The following is a 19,806-nucleotide window of genomic DNA, read 5'->3' as shown; positions in this document are numbered from 1 at the left end:
CCCCTAAACTTTTACAAAGTGCGGCAGTGGGGAGCTGGAAACCTCACCTTACACTCTCTCTCCACGCTGGAAACCTCAAATACAGCGCATGCGCTAAACCTGCTGCCGGTGCATGTGAGTACGTGACGGCTGCCGCTAGTGGTATATGTGTGGGAAAAAATGATAAAAAAGTGTGGGGGAAAATGATAGAATATATGGTAGTTGGTATAGGGTAGATATTTAGAGTAAATATGAACGCGGAGTATTATAGGATAGAGTAGAGAATCTTGCTGACCAGAATGAAATATTACTTTTAGAGTAGAAATTTAGGGTTTCATGAGTGCGGATAGCCTTAGTCTGGAATGTATGTGACCTGGCCGAAATGTGCTGTACAGCAACTCGGCAGGCACCGTACCAGTACCGACGGGTACCCAACCCATCGCGTGATCTGGATCTCCCATCCAATCTGTCGCTCACCAGCGATTCGGCAGCAGTCATCAGTGCTATCTACAGCCAGCGATATTCCGCAATCTTTCGGGACATGCTCTGTCCTGTTTGCTTGCACGGTTGAACCACGGAGAAATGTCGCGTGCAGAGTTGCAGGTGTCCGTACGTGAGCAGGACGATTGGTCAATTCCCTAAACGATGCCGCCGCTCAAGACACCGAGGAAGGGTCAAATCTGAAAAGACATTAGCACGGCAGCACCACTCGCACCTGCCTGCCTATTCCAATAGCTGTCTGCTGGAGCCTCTCACGAGCGGAGTCCGCGGCCGGCGACACGACAGGCAGCGCGCACTCGCACGCCACGACGCGCTCCTCGGGCCACTGCCTCTGGTGACTGGTCCGCGTCTCGCGCGCGCGCGCCGTGCCGTGCCCGACTCCGACAGCGTCCGGCCGGCCGCTGTGTCGTGCTGGCGACTTTAGACGCCAGGAATGGCACGGATCCATATCAGACACAGTATCTTTTTTCCATGTCGAGCTACCTAAAAAAACACGATTACCGTGAAGGCGCTTCAAAATACTTAGAATTACTCGGAGGAACAAAATTTCACTTATATTCATTTTACAGTTAACATGTGTTAATTAGGGGGGGGGGTGTTAATATTCTCGTGTTCACGGTCACGGTCTCACTGATCACAAGTTCACACAGAGAAGTCACAACATCATAGAACCAGCAAACAACTAAAGCAATAGAATCAGCAAAAAATAATTGTTTTATGCAATTTTGTGTCGTTAAAAGTATCTATAAACAAACCCTACCCTCACGAGAAACTCAAAAAAGGGGGGAAAGTGTAACAAAATTTTAAATTAATATTTTAAATCATTGCTGAACTCGTAAACAAGTATTATAGTCAGAAACTCACATTCTCGTGACAAACTCAGACTCCACACTCTCCCTCTGTCTCACTAAGTAGCACCAACACATCTTCGTCAAGGTACAAGCTTTTGAATGTGTGTTCAAGCTCTTTGTTCTCAATAGTATGTTGCCCTCTTCTTTGTTCTAGCTCTCAATCCTATGCATATAAACATCTCCAAAGTCTAAGGTAACAAACGTTGTCGCCGCTCTTTAATTATTCAACCACTTTAATTATTCAACCAGTGAAGCTAAATAAGATTTGAAAGAGATACTAGACATAGAAACTGACATGATGTTAGTATTGGATAGGTTAGTTTATACTCATGCCACTAGAGGGGGATTTTAAATCATCCTCATAAGAAGTGGCATCGTATCGTCAATATCTAGATAAACCAAGAGCTCACAAATAGTAGAAGTAGATGATCAAGACGAAGTGGGGACAGGGACAAGTAAAGAGCCAATAACAGTTGTTACATGGCCTCCAAAGATATTATAGTTGTTACTCATGGTGATCGCATCATCTAGACTTTTAATGAGGATTAGGAGCTCAGTGATTTCTCACTGGTGCTTGTGGAAGATCCAACTAGTGCTTTGAGTGGTTGTGGATAACTCACCCATCGGCCTAGCCACCGATGAGGGTGCCACGGTCGGTGCAACAACCTTCCTCATTTGTGTCGCCAGGTCGTAGAAGGGGACCAGCATGGGGCGCACCGTGCCGTGGAGCGTGAGGTGCCCAAGCACCCTGCCAAAGGATGAGGAGGGAGCGACAATATGCCAGCAAGGCAGCAACTGCCCTAGACAACACCACATGCCACATCAGAGGAACGTCATCACCTCGTCAACGCTACACATAGATCGCCCGCGCGCGAACAACAATGTTGCCAAGACGCCCTCCAAACTGCACCACCACATCAAAGAAGTCAACGAGCTATGCCACGAGGCTACCGACGCTCTGTGGCCTACAAGTGCACCAGCGTCGCATCGACCAGGAGCCTAAGATTATGTCGATCGTGCACGCGGCACCATCGATAGAGAGGACACACATCTTGCCATGTGGAAGCACTACACGCTGAAGTCGCCCATGGACCAGTGCGCCTTACGCACCCACTCGAGGAGCGGGTCAGTGACAAATGCTGGAGGGTCCACATGGTCGCTTGTGAAGAATTGTAGCCTCGATGCGCGAGGAGGGGAGGGGAGGTGTGCGCACGCGGGCAATAGGTAGATGTGACGTGGCTTCGAGGCAGAGCCGGGCCGAGAGGCCTAGGGTTCGAGTGACTTGGGTTGAGCCTTACCTAGGCCACCGAAGCCGTGCACGTGCCCGGGTAAGCCAGGCCTCGGCTCCATCACTAACAACTTTAGGAAAAAACATTGTTACATTACTTTTTATTTTTACATTATGTATTTACATTTGTATAATTACTTTGATTTTCTATAGTACAACAAAAAATAAAGAGTAAAGTACACTAGCGATCCACGAACTTGGCATGATGTGTCTAGCCCCCGAACTCAGAAAACTAGGAAAACAAATACTCTACCTTTATCAGCACATGCAAAATTGTTCAAAGCTGGGTTTGTAAAACCAAATGCCAACGTGGCATGCTACGTTGGAGCCACTTGAGGTCCTTAACTTGGCATGTTGTGTCACTTGGGTCCCCGAACATAAATGCTATGTCACTTGAGTCTCATAACTTTCATTATTTTGCTCTAATGTGGCATGGCACGTCAACATCCGGTTTATATGTTACAAAATTATATATGTAGGTGTTTCATACCTCACTTCTAAAAGTAAATTCATTGTACGCGTTTCAGGCTCCGGAGGGTGTGCGAAGAGGGCGCAAGGTTTATACTAGTTCGGGTAAAATGTCCTAACTTACAGTCAGCGGTGGCTTGCGCTACTGGCACAATTGATGGTCAAACTCATAGTAGGTGTTACAATCGATTGAGAGAGGGATGAGAGGCTCCCAAGTTTCTTTATCGGGGTTGAAATGAAGCTTAGAAGGTGCAGTGTGGAGTCATTGCTAAGTCTTGGCTCGGCAAGGCTCCTGGTCCTCGGTGGCACTCCTCCTCCTAGTCTTTCTGGTCCTCGACGGCGCTCCTCCTCCCCCTATTCTTCCTTGTGGGTTTATGTCCATCTGAAGGCGTTCGGTTGTCCGAAGAGCTCTCCTCTTTCAATCCCCTTGCCTGGACGCCAGCCTCTCACATTTATAGGCTAGGAGAGGGGTCGGCCAGCAATGGCTTCCCTAGGAAGGAGTCATAAGGCAAGGGTAAAACGAGTCGTTTTACCCCGAGTGGAGTCACGCGTACTCGTTGAGCTCGGGGTTGCCTGGCTGTGTCGTATTTACCGTGGCGAATGTGGGGGCGACGATGGTCCCAGGCGTCATCATTTAGGCTACACCGACCCCTGGCCTTCGTAGCCTAGGGCTCGACGCAGCCCGTCGTGTAGTGCCATGTGGGAGGTCTGCAGACTCATGCCTAGTCTGAAAGGCCATAATTGTGTCGTAGGGCGAGGGGTGCGCTGGCCATTAATGCGTCGCAGTCCGAGGGGCTCGTAGGTCATAAGTGCTATGTGGCCCGAGGTGCTCCTTGGTCATGAGTGGCAAGCGTACCGGCACCGCGTTGTGGCTTAGTGTCAGGCATGGTTAGATGCGGTCGCCTATTTATGGCGTGTCAGTCTGGGGCCGGGCGCTGGATCCACTCGAGTGGTTCCCTTTCCTCACACCGGCCTCCCCTGTCAGGTTTCGGCACACCCGACCCCGAGCTCGGTGCCGCGGGGTTCGACCGGGGGCGAGTCCTTTTAGGGTTGATGCATACCCCTCTCCCAACTGACCGGCGGACCCTAGCGACCATGGGTCCTTCCCCTAGTGTGCTCACTGACCGGTGGGTCCCAAGGACCGGAGATCATTTCCCCGATAATATCTTTATCTTTATCTTTAAACATCCTATCTACATGATTAGAGTTGCTCACCCTAGTGAACCTATAGACTAAATCATGTGTATCTCAACATAAAAACATATTGACCCACCTAAGTTATCACCCATTCAGCAAAATAAAGCAATGGCCTTTCAATCTCTCCCTTTTTGGTATTGATGATAATTCTACAAACAAATGAAAACTAAGCATAATCCAAGGTATCACTTCACACTAGTGTAAATTGTTAACTTGCTTTGGATTTTATGTCGCTTAACCAACTTTTAAATTTTGTCATTATGATATGAATAAGCACCATAAAAATTTATTTAGTAGTGATAATTTTCTCTACACATGTGTGCTTAAATGATTTAGGTTCAAGCTTACACACATGCTTGAGTATGGAATTTGTGAAAAGATTGTGTTAAGGTGCACACGATAAAGATGTACCTTTGTAAAATGTATACCACTCATTAAAATATAATGATGATGTGTCGTGCCAAGTTAGAGCATACTAATAAAAGTTTGAGGACTCCAGTGACATAATATTTAAGTTTGGAGACTCAAATCACACAACATGTCAAATTAGGGATCCTAAGTAGCTTTGGCGTGGCATACAACGTTAGCATCTAGTTTTGTAAACTGGCTCTGTATGGTTTTGCATGAGCTGAGAGCTGACAAAGTTTGAAGAGCCAATTTCAAGTTTTCTAAGTCCAGGGGCTAAGTGACATGGCTTGCCAAATTTGTGAACCACTAGTGTACTTTACTCAAAAAAATAATCTTGATCTCTTAAAAAATGTCATTGTGTTACTTTCTTATTTTACGTTATGCATTTACATTTATAATTATACTTAGACTTAACACCGTCAAAACTAAAGGTTCAAATCGTTGGTATAACTACCGTTAAAAAATATTATTAGATACTGAAGGTAAAATAGACTGAGTTATGAGTTTTAAATTTATGAGAATTTTAGATTAGCTCAATTCTCCTCTGGACATTACTTTCAAGAACCCTACGAATACAAGTCTAAAATTTGGTGTGAAAGCAAGACATTGGCAATACTGATCCACACGTCGTACTCATAATGTTCACAGTACTGGTTTCTGACCTGCTAATGTTCACAGGAATCATAATGGAAGTGGCCTCCAAAATTGAACGAAACAAAATTAAACTAGAATGGCCTAAGGCTTTGGATATGCAGTAACACAAAGACAATACTAACAACAAACTCATTTTTTTTCTTTGGCACACACAAATTAAGCTCACGTCTGTGTATGACGCTTTAGAGCGGGCAGGGTGGTACTTCAAGTGTTGTACCGGCCTGGATCTGGCCCCATCCGATGAGACGCCAATGCTTCTCAACACGACGGCTCAGAGCAACCTTCTCTCCTCGGCTCGTGCAGACAGGCGCGGTGAGCTGTAGCTTGGCAAGATCGTTCTTAACGGCGAGTACACGGGCGCCTGTGGACATGGATCCTATGTTAAGCATGAGGATCTCGCCCTTGGTGAGCTTCGACACCTTCCCTGCCTTCTCTGTACCTTTCGTCCTCACACCCAACAGCCTCCGGAGTAGGAAGAAATTGATCTGCAAAGCAAATGCTCAATGACATACCTCCTAAAGCTCTACACAAACATCAGGTAGTGAAGGAGATATTATTTCTATTCATCTATATCATGAAGAAGCAAATATTTTTACAAACCTCAAGCTCTACATAAACATCAGGTAGTGAACCAACTTCACCAAGAACCTGGCCAACCAGCCTATCAGCACGCGTTAGAGTTGGGTCCATGGTTGTTCCCACACCAATAAGCCCTCCTGGGACAGCAAATTGGAGCTCATTCTGCTCAGCATAGAGTGAGACAATCCTTGAGTAGATTGGCGTGCACTTAATGTTTCCATTCTCATCTTTCATAACAATGCCAGGGCGAACTTCAATCTTCTGGTTCACCCTAAGAACTCCCTGTAGCAAAACCATTGCTATTTTGTTCATATTAAACATAATGGAGAACAGAATGGTAGCACCATGACTAAGATATACATACCCTGAGGATACTGCCACCAGCTACACCACCTCTAATTTCGTCAACCTCTGAACCAGGCTTGTTAACATCAAAGGAACGAATAACAATCATGTTGGGAGGCGAGGTAAAGTTCCTTTCGGGGATGGGGATTTTCTTCACAATGTATTCGCAAATAACATCAATGTTGTATTTCAGCTGGGCAGATATAGGCACCACAGGTGCACCTTCAGCTATTGTTCCCTGATCAAATGAGCAAAGAAGGGTCAGACCAAGAAAGAGAAGACACTGTAACAAGAGAGATGGTGATAAGTATTGGATGGTGCCGCAAAGGCACACTGAGTATTGACCTGGATGAATTTTTGGATTGCTTCATGTTGATTCATTGCTGCACTTTCCTGGATAAGATCAATCTTGTTCTGCAGAATGATGATATGTTGAAGGCGCATGATTTCAACAGCAGCAAGATGCTCAGATGTCTGAGGCTGTGGACAACTTTCATTTGCTGCGATCAAAAGAAGAGCTCCATCCATGATAGCAGCTCCATTAAGCATTGTAGCCATGAGAATGTCGTGTCCCTATTCAAGGAGATAGGTATTGTTGAAACATACAATTATTTTCTATATCATAATTGATCAATATCAAATGAAATGTCAAAGAAATTAAGATAACCATTTTGTAACATAACGTCATTAACAATTACAAGCTTAATGCAACTACAACTCCATGATCAAAATTGACATAATGCAAAACAAGTTGTCACTTGTTCGGTTGCATCCATATTAACAAGGATTTGAAGTGGCACGGTATAGTTAGGCCTGGAATATTTAAAAACTAGTACAACAGAATAATGCTAGGAGAGAAGTGGTAAATATTTTATCATACCGGGCAATCAACAAAAGAAACATGTCTCAGGAGCTTCATTCTAGTGTTTTCAAATCCAGGCACATCACATAGAGGGCTATCTTCTTTTCCGCTTCCATAGGCCCTTAATTAAAATGAAACATAATCAACAGATGGTGAACAAGGGCGTCATGAGTCATGACACAGCATATAATTCTTCACATTTGATCATCAAATGCTAAATAATACTCCTATCTAATACAATTTTTACAACTAGTCATTGGAGAGTTTGAGCATGGTCTTTGAAAGATATAAACCAGTAAATGAATTGTATGAACACAAAATTCAGAAGAGGTCAAAGCTTAGAGCAATCATGCTGACTCTTCATTATTAACAAGTGACAAAATAGAAATATATGATGATGTTAATAAAGAACTCTGACATTCAGTGTATGGTAAGCATACTTGTAGCACATTGGTCGTGGACATCTGTCATCCTCACATTTGTAGATTTTTGCATTAGCATAGCCCAGCTTTATAGTAATGTTACGTTCCAGCTCATTCTTGAACCGAACAGTCTACAAGGCAAAACTTAGCCATCAAAATATTTGTGGAAAACAAATAACATACCAAGCACAAACATGGTGAAAAATGATTGGGACTCAAAAAAAAAGTTCCTAACCAGTCTATGTCATTGTAACATATGCTAAGAAACAAAAGCACAAACCACAATTTGTATGTCACAGTAATATATACTAATATCAAATAAACTCCCAGAAAGTTCCCTGAGCCATATATTTAACAAAATTGTACATGTATTGTAATGAATTTCGAACCTTCCAGAGCAGTTTGCTCACTAATGTACCAAATTCTAAAATGTGTGTATAATCATCAAATGCCGGAGTAATGTGGTGAACACATAAGCAGATACAGAAAGATGACACATAAAACTGACACCAAAGACATGACTTGGACCCAATGCTTGAAAACAAATATTATACTAGAATATGTGAATCACACCTGAACTCCGGATATAGCCTTCACAACAGTAGACTTTCCATGAGCCACATGGCCAATGGTACCTGAGATATTTGTAGAAAAAAAAATATTATGCTATCGCAGGAGTTCTCATTTCGCATAATTTGAATACATATACAGGCCATTTCCAAATCCATAATAAGCTTTACAAACAAAAGTGACTGATTGTTCATAAAATCACAGGTTTTTTTGTATTTATATGCATTATAGAATGCACCATGTACATTTCTATTAGACACAAATCATCATATAAAAAGTAACCACATATCTTACCAGTAAAAGTAGTGATGTGGGACAACAACAAATAACAAAGTTTCATCGCAATATTAGGTGAACATGACACATGAGATTTCAGTTCGGGAGAAAAAGCTTAAGCAGATGCATCCAGAAGGAAGAGGATGGGTCCAACATTTTAAGTATCAGAAAATAAGTAATAGCATAGACATGAAACTCAAGAATTATTAGTCATGAGGTACAGGGCTGCATGAAATGTAGGATTGCATGGTGCCACACACAAAGAGCTTAATGCTAGTGACGAATGGCTGGATCATTATTCTAGAGATCAAAATAGTTTTTGTGCATAAGAAAACTTAAAAGAAACAAAATAAATCAATAGATCAGGTGTGCTGACATCAAATCCGAGAACCATACAACCATGGTAAACAGATTGCATCCATACCAATATTGATTGTTGCTTGGCGTGAGATAACTTCAGGTGACAGTGGGTCAAGCTTTGTCACATCCAATTTGCTTAAGTCCTGTTCCATCAATCCACGGCGAGCCATCTTGGAAACCGCACAGTGGTAACTGGAAAGATAAACCTAGTGTCTTTGTTCAGTGCTTACTTACTCAACACTAACTACATGAGAAACAGCATTAAGCATTCTTCCTCTCTAGCATAGCATCGCCAATTGGGAACACATGGGCAGGCAAGACCAGCGATCAACACAAATTTCATAATATAATGACACAGATGCATCAAGTCCTAACTGCTAATCGCTACTCAGTGAGGTGCGAACTTAGCGTTGGATGGGCGTTCAAATGAACAAAAAATCTATTAACCGTTCTGGGAAATTTGGATCCGATAGCTCGTAGCAGAGCTAGTAAGAACAAATTGCGTCGAAGCAGGTCAGGGTTCCTTACCAATCAGGGGCGAGCCCAGTAAAGAACATGAGTGTACACATGTACATACGGTAATTTTTGCAGTAAAGTCGAAGTTAGTAAGCATAATATATTATGTTGTAGTATTAGGTCAGATCCGAACACAAATAACCAGATAACTTGAGTTAGGGTTTGGGTGCTCGGTTTCGCGCAGCACCAAGGGAAGAGACGGGATAGACATACCTAGCGGGTGCTCGTCGCCGGCAAGGGCCCGACGCAGACCTGGGCACCTGGAGTAGGGTTTAGTGTGGCGGCGGAGGTCGCCCAGTCGTCGCTAGTGGGAAGAGAGATTCCGCGAACGGCAGCCTGGGATCAAGCTGAGGCCCCAGCTCCGACCACCCACGCGTCTGCCGCATTTCAGTGTTGAGCTACATAGGCGGCCCATGTTGAGACCCCACTGTTGCTCACTCGGGGGGAAAAACAGCGGCCCAAATGCACAACACGCTGAGTTAGGCAAATATATACGTGGCCAATGGGCCGTGCCGTGCCAGCACGGCCCGAACCCGTCATGGGCCGGACCAAATTAGATGGGCCGAGGCACGGCACAGACACTATTAATTGTCAGGCCGTGCCGTGCCGGCACTTAGCCCTACGCCGTAGCCCAAGCCCGGCATTATTGGCTTTAATCGGGTCGTGCCGGACCATAGTGCTGTGCTGGGCTTTCGTGTCGTGCTGGCCCTATACCCACATGTCAAACATCCATGCAAATAGCAAATATGTATGTAATACACAGGTTCGATAACTAAGAATACAATATACAACTATGAACCATACAATACACTAATTTGTTCTCAACACAGCCATAGTGCCATACAAATACAAGTATACAATCATCAGGCATAGTGCTTTATAAAGATACAATAAGCATACAATAAACATAAGCATACAATCAGCCATAGTGCCATACAAGTACACAATAAACATAAGCATACAATCAGCCAACAGCCATAGTGCCACTGCCATACAAGTACACAATAAACATAAGCATACAATCAGCCATAGTGCCATACAAGTATACAATAATCAGGCATCAGCCAATCAGCCATACATGAGACATCAAAAAATAGATCACCGTACTTTATAAAGAGCTATTTAGATTGGTTGCCTCGTTAAAAACCTTTAGGTAAAACCCCATTTTAACTACATGGGGACAAAACCCTAAAGGAAAAAAGAGTACAACCTAGCTCTTTTAGTGATCATGTCCATCTCCACCACCAACACAAGTCGATCCTTCTTGTGCATCAAGATACATGTTTTCCATTAGCTCTTCAAGATCTTTGTTCTCAACACAGTGTTGCTGCCGAACAGCTGCTTGCTCCCAATCCTTGGACAGGGACAACATCTCCACATGTTCTGGTGTTAGACTTCATCGTCGTTCCTCGATCAACCTGCCACATAAACTAAAAGCTGACTCAGAAGAAATAGTGGATACAGGCACAGTTAAGACATCTTTAGCTAGAATTGATAAAATTGGATAGGTTCTTTTATGATCACGCCACCAACTAAGTACACTAAATGAATCATCAAACTCAGTAAGAGGATCACTATCTAGATAAGATGATAACTCAGAAATTGTGCTCGAAATAGGTGTGTTAAAAACAGTTCCAGTAGAAACAGACGGTGATGATGATGGAGTAGTCCTCACAAACAAGGGTTATGAGCAAACCTAATATATTCCTCAAAAGCATCGGTAGCACCAATGTTCAATGGAAGATCAAGTCTAGCAATCAACCGACACAACTGAGTCCTAGCATTTACAGGATCATACTCAAAATGATGCACATGACCATCAACAGTGTAATGTAAATGAGTTTGAGATAATGAACCAGCAGCCTCAGCCTTTCTAGTACAAGCAGCAACATGCCTCAATAAATGACCAGTACCACCAGTAGATTTAGCAGACAGTTCTACATTGCAAATCTTACATACGGCAGCATACCTGACTTGCTTACCATTTAAGATTTTGAATAGAGGCTTTAGATATTTCCAAACCTCAGATGTCGATGCTCTGGTTCTCATTCTCTTGTTGTCACCACCCGCGGTGCTCTCAAGACTTGCTCCTTCGCCATCCAAACTATTAGGACATGAGGGATTTGAACCCAACACTGTGTCTTCCCCTTCTGCATTGCAATTATTGTCAACATCATCACTAGACAAACCTGGAGAAAATAGCATTCCAATATTAGCCAACCAAATAGCCTCACTGTTATTACATGTTTCAGTTACACTAATTTTGAGAAAAATACAAAGCAAATATACGTACTAGCAACACACGCACGTACTAAAGCAACAGTATGTAGTAGCAACACACGCACGGGAAAGGAAACAGTACCATTTGAAGGGGAATTAGTCGATGGCGGCGTTGCTGCAGTAAAGGAGGCGGGAGCAGGAACAGGACGTAGTGCCGCGTGAGAGACGAGCGAGCGCCGAACCCGCTCCCTCTGCTGAGCACTCTATGCTTGGCGCGGTGGAAGAGATCCGAGCACCTCCTCGCGAGTCTCCATTAGAGGGCTTCTGGGCGGCTGGCGCTTGGCGCCTTGGCGGACTGCGGTCGATGCTGAAGGGCTTCTGGGCGGCTGGCGCTTGGCGCCTTGGCGGGCTGCTGAGCACTCGATGCTTGGCGCCTTGCTGGAGAAGTGGCGGCTGGAGGGCACTGGAGCCTGCCGAGTGGGTTGGCGCAGGTGGAGAAGTGGCGTCTGGCGCAGGTGGCGGCGGCTGTTGGCTGGCGCAGGTGGCGGCGGCTGGAGAAGTGGCGTCTGGCGGCTGGAGAAGTTGGCGTCTGGCGGCTGGAGAAGTGGCGTACTGGCGTCTAGCGTCGTGGCGAGGGAAACCCGCGGGCGGCGGCGGCTGGAGAAGTGGCGGCTGGCGGCTTAGGGTTAGGTTTTCGACCAACTGCGCTGCGGGCTGCGACTGTGCGTGAGACCGTGAGTGCGCTACGTACTGGCGTGGCGTATGCTGAGTGCGGAGTGCTGTGGGTTGTGGCCGGCCGCCGATTATGTATTAGGGATTTAGGGTTAGACTGGCCTGGGTCGTTTGGGCGCTAACGCGCTCGCTGCCGACTTGCCATCTGCGTCTGTCGAATTAATTATATTGGGCTGTCTCCTGTCTGGACGTCTGGCAGTGGTAGTCGGGCCGTAAATGGACCGGGCCGGGTCGTGCTGGGCTTTCTGGGCCGAGCGGGCCAATCATCGGGCTAAATGGGTCGTCGCTAATCGTGTCGTGCTCGTGCTACCCAATGGGCTTGCCTCTAAGCCCAAGCACGGCCCATGATGGGCCTCGTGCCGGCCCGGGCACGATAATATCGTGTCGTGCCGTGTTCGTGTCGTGCCAAAATAGTCGTGTTTCGTGCTAGCCCATATAGCCCGGCCCGTTTGGCCACCTATAGGCAAATAGAACAGTTTATTTCTTATTTTTAGTAAAAGCTTTAGGAAGAGCACATTGTTTAGTTGAAATATAGCTTATCCTGCAGCTTTTCTATAATATAGCGTCAACGAGAAAAAAATATGGAAGAGAATCCGATAGAAGCTTCTTTTTCTAGCTCCCCACTCCTAATAATTTTTTTAGGAGTTTCTCCCTTTTTCTCTAGGGAGAGCACATTAAAAAACTTCCCCTTTGGTAGACTTTTTCAAGGAGCTTTTAGAGAAACCTTTAGGGTTGATTTGGTGACAAGGGGATCCCGGGAGGATTGAGGGGGAAATGAACTAATTTCCCCCTCAATCCCTTCCGATCCTCCCGGGATCCCGGGTCACCAAATCAGCTCTTAAGGGCTATTTTGGGAACCTCAAATCCTCTTCGGGGTTGGAGGGGATTGAGGTGGAAATGAACTAATTTTCTCTTCGATCTCCTTCAATCCCAAAGAGATTTGAGTTTCCAAACTAGCCCTATAGGAACTCTATCAAACAAGACCTTAGTTGTGTAGCAGTTTATTCCAATGAATCAACTTAGCATAAATCCAGCTGTTTGGCTTATGCATCTTGCTAAAACCCTAGGGTCTAATATTAAACAGATTTATTTTTATAATGGATTTTTAACCTTTATAATAAATGACAAGATAAAAAATCTTCATTGTTTTGACCATTGTATCTCCCATTTTACTTGCATAGTTAGGGAAAAGGAAATGAGCTCTTATATATCTTTCTCACGCCCTCATTCTTCACGGGAGGGTTCAATGTTCGGATATATGATCTACGACAATGCAGATAATCAACACGTCATCAGTACGGTTCTATCCAAACGTTGTTGTAGAATCGATGTACACCAATTCTCTACTAAACTGAGAGGTTTCCTGAACTTGCCGAGCATCGACTTCGTTTTCGTCTACTAGATTAAAAACAGGGTATGATGTTCTTGGTCGCTCTAAATGGTTTAGAAGATCTATTCAATTCATATTAAATTATCATGCTCACATGCATATTGTGTTGGGTGTGTCCACTACAGACGGTCAATAGAGACTGGATTGGGCTTAACCCAACTATCGTTCCTTTAATCGGGCCCTTGATCGGAAGGGCCCATGCTAACCTCGGTTGGAGCCCCCAGACACACAACGCTACATATATATGACTAAGGGGTCGCAGAAAAACTAACACTAGTACCTCAGCCCAAAAGCATAGTACCAGAGGCCCCCATCGCCTAGGCGTCGGAGAGTCTAGAAACGCGACAACCTACAGCGGCTCGGATCCCGATGCCTGCTGCTTCTCTACAGGGCAACGGTACGAAGACAGCAACTGCGACAACTCTCCAATAACAACAACAAAGGTGTAGACATAGAAAGCGATGAGATTTATATGTGTGAGCACATCGATGTAGAAGGTAATCCCACTACATATGAAACAACTATGAGAAGCGCAAATTAGTGGGTCTATAAGACCAAGCGTGACTCCAAAGGGAATATAGAAAGATACAAGGACATGTGGCCATGACGTTCACACGGTGAGAAGGCATTGACTACCATGAAACCTTCTCACATGTCCTAACAAAATATTCATTTCGGATCATTATGTCATTAGTGTCTCATTTGATATAGAGCTCCATCAGATGGATGTAATGACAACATCACTAAATGGAGAGTTAACAGAAAACGTGTTCATGGCACAACCAAAGGGTTTTGTCGTGAGCAGTAAAAAAACAAGGGATGTCACTTAAGGAGGTTCATTTATGGATTAAAACATGCCTCCAGACAGTGGTACATCAAGTTTGATCAGACTATCAGACTATCAAAAGGTTTGGTTTCGAGGAAAACGAGGAAGACAATTGCATTTATGCGAATTCTAAGAAAGGAAAGTATATCTTTCTTATTCTGTATGTCGATGACATACTTTTAGCTAGTAGTGATAGAGATCTACTGGCGGAAATAGAAAGTTTTTCTTTCAATTACGGATTGGTATTCTAGGGACATAGGAATCGATCCTAAACACCATAGAACATAACATATTGTAGATTGTTTTGTATGGACAGTTATTTGCAATGGATTGATTATGTGTGAATGAACTTGTACTCGACGTTAATTTGATCTAATTAGCTTATGAGAAAAAAATGGCGACAAAGACAACATGTGCCCGTCTACGCATCATGCACCATCGCCAGTCGCGTCCACGACACAAGGCCCTAGCGGTTGTGTTGCCCTATCCTAACAGGTATGCATGTGCGCCTGCCATGCTGGAAGTATCCTTAGGGTTGGTTCAGTGACCATGTATTTACATGGCATCTCTAGGAAGAAAACTCTTTGCTATTAATAACAATGAGTAATAGCAAAGGGTTTACAACCCTAGGGATCCTATTTAAATCTCTAGCCATAAAATCAGCTCTTAACGGATTGTCGAGCACGCCTAGGCTACAACGTTGTAGTTAGAGTCGTTGGTAAATGCTTTCTATGGGCTACAGAATTCACTCTCTTTTAGAGCATCTTAAAGAGTCTTTCTAAATTTTACTCTCTAAATTTTCATTTGAAGAGTCATTTACATAAAAACATTTTCTATATCTTTTCGATCTCTAACGGTTTTTCTATATCTTATCTATACTATAGAGAGACATTCACGGTTTCTATCTTTGGATACTGAGAAAACCATAATAGAATATGACTATATTTAGATAACCATATAAATAAGTTGTTGGAAGGGGGTTTTTTGTACGAAAATATATATTCATATTAATTAGGAAGAATATAGAGAGTCTCTTGTAGTTGCTCTTAGACCAGTTTCTCTTAACCTTTTATGCAGATTAATTTATATTATTCTTCTGCTATAATTATTGTACTTAAGTAAGTTTTCTTCTTAATTTATTTAATAAAATACTCACCACACATTTAGGTTGTAGGCATGCTCTCTATGGATATTTTTTCTATGTTCTTTCTACGAGAAATAAAAAAATAATGTACATAAAATTAGTTTTTATATATGATGATTTAAATTATTGCTATGGATAATTGGTATGTCTAACTAACCTAATGTTAATTTTACAAGATAGAATATGGTCGAAGACAACAAAACTAACTCTTTGGAGCTTGTCCTGAATGGTTAAGAACTAACTGACTAGGCTCACGACTACTAGTTTCATCTGGAGACAGTGCAGTTGGAAAAGATGATCATTTGGATGTGACCAAATGACACTGATCTACAGCTTCATGAGAAGGCAAAAGTTGTCAACTTTTTCATATGCCACATCCATTCAGACTTGAAGATGGAGTATCTAGAGATGAAAGACCCTCTAGTATTATATACAAAACTATGTGAACGATTTGATGTACAAAAGTATGTGATGCAATATAAATGGGTCGTTCTCCACTTCCTTGACTGTGGCTTACTGATAGTCGCCTAGAGGGGGGGGGTGAATAGGGCGAAACTGAAATTTACAAATATAAACACAACTACAAGTCGGGTTAGCGTTAGAAATAAAAACGAGTCCGCGAGAGAGGGTGCAAAACAAATCTCAAGCAAATAAGGAGTGTGACACAAGGATTTGTTTTACCGAGGTTCGGTTCTCGCAAACCTACTCCCCGTTGAGGTGGTCACAAAGACCGGGTCGCTTTCAACCCTTTCCCTCTCTCAAACGGTCCCTTCGACCGAGTGAGCTTCTCTTCTCAAATCAAAGTCGGGAACAAAACTTTCCCGCAAGGGCCACCACACAATTGGTGCCTCTTGCCTTGATTACAATGGAGTTTTGATCACAAGAACAAGTGAGAAAGAAAAGAAGCAATGCAAGCGCAAGAGCTCAAAAGAACACGGCAAATCTCTCTCGCTAATCACTAAAGCCTTGTGTGGAATTGGAGAGGATTTGATCTCTTTGGTGTGTCTAGAATTGAATGCCTAGCTCTTGTAAGTGGTTGAGAAGTGGAAAACTTGGATGCAATGAATGGTGGGTGGTTGGGGTTATTTATAGCCCCAACCACCAAACTAGCCGTTTGGTGGGGCTGACTATCGTATGGTGCACCGGACAGTCCGGTGTACATCGGACATGTCCGGTGCGCCAGCCACGTCACCAAAGCCGTTGGGATTCGACCGTTGGAGCACTGTCTTTTGGGCCCGCCTGGATGTCCGGTGGCGCACCGGACATGTACTGTAGAGTGTCCGGTGCGCCAGCATGGGCGTGCCTGACTTCTGCGCGCGCTGGCGCGCATTTAATGCACTTGCAAGTAGCCGTTGGCGCCGAAGTAGTCGTTGCCTCGCAGTTACACCGGACAGTCCGGTGTACACCGGACATGTCCGGTGAATTATAGCGGAGCAGCCGTTGCGAATTCCCGAGGCTGGCGAGTTCCTGAGGCGGCTCTTCCTTGGAGCACCGGACACTGTCCGGTGTACACCGGACAGTCCGGTGAATTATAGCGGAGCGCCTCTGGAAATTCCCGAAGGCGACGAGTTTGAGTTGAAGTCCTCTGGTGCGCCGAACACTGTCCGGTGTACACCGGACAGTCCGGTGCTCCAGACCAGAGGTGCCTTCGGTTATCCCTTGCTCTCTTTGTTGAACCCAATTCTTGGTCTTTTATTGGCTAAGTGTGAACCTTTTACACCTGTATAACTTATACACTAGAGCAAACTAGTTAGTCCAATTATTTGTGTTGGGCAATTCAACCATCAAAATCAATTAGGAAAATAGGTGTAAGCCTAATTCCCTTTCAATCTCCCCCTTTTTGGTGACTGATGCCAACACAAACCAAAGCAAGTATAGAAATGCATAATTGAACTAGTTTGCATAATATAAGTGCAAAAGGTTGCTTGGAGTTGAGCCAATATAAATACTTACAAGATATGCATGGATTGTTTCTTTGTTTTTAACATTTTGGACCACACTTGCACCACATGTTTTGTTTTTGTAAATTCTTTTGTAAATTCTTTTCAAAGTTCTTTTGCAAATAGTCAAAGGTAAATGAATAATATTTTGCAAAGCATCTTCAAGATTTGAAATTTTCTCCCCCTGTTTCAAATGCTTTTCCTTTGACTACACAAAACTCCCCCTTAATGAAATCTTCCTCTTAGCGTTCAAGAGGGTTTTGATATATCATTTTTGAAATACTACTTTCTCCCCCTTTTGAACACAATAAGATACCAATTTGAAATTTTCCAATTGAAAATCTCCAATTTTAAAATTAGGTGGTGGTGCGGTCCTTTTGCTTTGGGCAAATATTTTCTCCCCCTTTGGCATGAATCGCCAAAAATGGAGTCATTAGAGCCCTTGAAGTACTTTCTTCCCCTTTGGTCATAAATAAATGAGTGAAGATTGTACCAAAGACGAAGTCCTTTTGCTTTGAACTCTCCCAAAAAGATGGAGAGATGCGCGGAGCAACGGCGAAGGATGAGTTACGGAGTGGAAGCCTTTGTCTTCGCCGAAGACTCCAATTCCCTTTCAATACACCTATGACTTGGTTTGAAATGGACTTGAAAAACACATTAGTCATAGCATATGAAAGAGACATGATCAAAGGTATACAAATGAGCTATGTGTGCAATTTAGCAAAAGAAATTGCGCGAATCAAGAATATTGAGCTCATGCCTAAGTTTGTTAAAAGTTTGTTCATCAAGAGGCTTGGTAAAGATATCGGCTAATTGATCTTTAGAGTTAATGTAAGAAATCTTGATATCTCCCTTTTGTTGGTGATCCCTAAGAAAATGATACCGAATGGCTATGTGTTTAGTGCGGCTATGTTCGACGGGATTATCCGCCATCTTGATTGCACTCTCATTATCACATAGAAGAGAAACTTTGGTTAATTTGTAACCATAGTCCCTAAGTGAAAGTAGCCTAGAGGGGGGTGAATAGGCTAATCTGAAAATTTTCACAACAAACTTCGAAAGATTGTTAGATACACAGTTGGACTGGTGCAGGCCGGTTCAACAGCTACGTGCGCAAGTTGAACCACTCTGAACCAATCCAACTGTTTTAAAAACTTTAGACTAAAATCTACTCGAAAAGTATTTCGCAAGTTCTTGAGAGAAGTAAGATATAGCTAAGTGAGGATGAAAAGATGAATATGTAAAGGCTATTTTTACTTCTAGATAAACTCTACGGAGAAATCTTTATGTCAATCTTGCAAGTAAAAATATCTCAAGTTGAAACAAGCAAGAACACAAGACACAAGATTTAATCCGAGGTTCGGCCACACCACAAAGGTGTCCTACTCCCCGTTGAGGAGCCCACAAAGGGCCGGGTCTTTTTCAACCCTAATCCTCCAAAAGCCGACCACAAAGGTCAAGGCAATCTCTTCTTATCTTAGCTCAAAGAGCGGGTGATACAAACTTCTTAGGGTCGTCCACAAATTTGGAGACTCCCAAGCAACCTCAAAGATCTTGAAGCCTAGGGTTTCAAGAACACCAAGAACGCACAAGAGGGGTTTGCACAAGCTCAAGTCTTTGAAAGAGAGATGGGAGAGGAAAACCAAATCGTGAGCACAAGCACAAACCTCACACCCAAGAGCTCCTCCAACAAGGTTGAATCTTGAGGAAGATTTAAGTGTGAGAGAGATGGAGAGATGAGTGCTTTGTCTCAAGTTAGGTGAGCAATAAATGAGTGAGTGTTCAGCTGTCTTGAAGAAGAGAGAGAGAGAGGGGGGTCTATTTATAGTCACGGCTCAAAAACTAGTCGTTTGACCAAAAACCCCGTTGAAAACCGGTTGAACCGCCCCCTAGGGCGGTTGAACCGCCCCCTGACAGGTCTGCAGACTGTCTGCCAGTCTGACTGGCAGACTGACCTGCAGGCGGGTCAGACAGGCCAGGACCGGTTGAACCGCCCCCTGACACCCCTGGCGACCTGACTGCCAGTCTGACTGGCAGACTGCAGATCAGAGGTCAGAGGGTCAGAGACCAGTTGAGCTGCCCCCCCAGGACCAGTTCAGCTGGTCTAGACCAGAGAGTTTTGGAGAGAAAACCCCAGCTCAGCTGCCCTGGGGCAAGTTCAGCTGGGTATGGTCAGAGAGGTCCACACCTAAAGTTGAAGTTCAGCTGGAGTTGAAAGTTCAACTCAGCTGAAGTCCAGCTCAGCTGAAAAGCTCAGCTGCAGCTGAAGAAGCTCATC

General features: G+C 43.9%; 1 protein-coding gene across 2 annotated transcripts; it reads right to left on the bottom strand.

Moving 5' to 3' along the window:
- Nucleotides 1–5,285: 5,285 nt before the first annotated feature.
- On the bottom strand, nucleotides 5,286–9,730 carry LOC100383287 (putative translation initiation factor family protein). 2 transcript variants are annotated; one of them, XM_020547890.3, is made up of 9 exons: nucleotides 9,490–9,730; nucleotides 8,825–8,966; nucleotides 8,128–8,189; nucleotides 7,573–7,685; nucleotides 7,151–7,253; nucleotides 6,616–6,843; nucleotides 6,290–6,508; nucleotides 5,947–6,207; nucleotides 5,286–5,831 (listed from the first exon to the last, which is right to left on the bottom strand). In XM_020547890.3, the coding sequence occupies exons 2-9, from the start codon at nucleotides 8,928–8,930 to the stop codon at nucleotides 5,529–5,531; spliced, it is 1,395 nt and encodes a 464-aa protein (XP_020403479.1). In that variant the 5' UTR covers nucleotides 8,931–8,966; nucleotides 9,490–9,730; the 3' UTR covers nucleotides 5,286–5,528. The 2 variants fall into 2 exon arrangements, with proteins under 2 accessions (XP_020403479.1, NP_001169418.1); NM_001175947.1 differs by having other exon boundaries at nucleotides 5,324–5,831; nucleotides 8,825–8,952; nucleotides 9,490–9,640.
- Nucleotides 9,731–19,806: the final 10,076 nt, after the last annotated feature.

This window comes from Zea mays, chromosome 2, assembly GCF_902167145.1.
Source record: "Zea mays cultivar B73 chromosome 2, Zm-B73-REFERENCE-NAM-5.0, whole genome shotgun sequence".
NCBI classification, from domain to species: domain Eukaryota; kingdom Viridiplantae; phylum Streptophyta; class Magnoliopsida; order Poales; family Poaceae; genus Zea; species Zea mays.
This window is presented reverse-complemented; position numbering and strand designations above follow the sequence as displayed.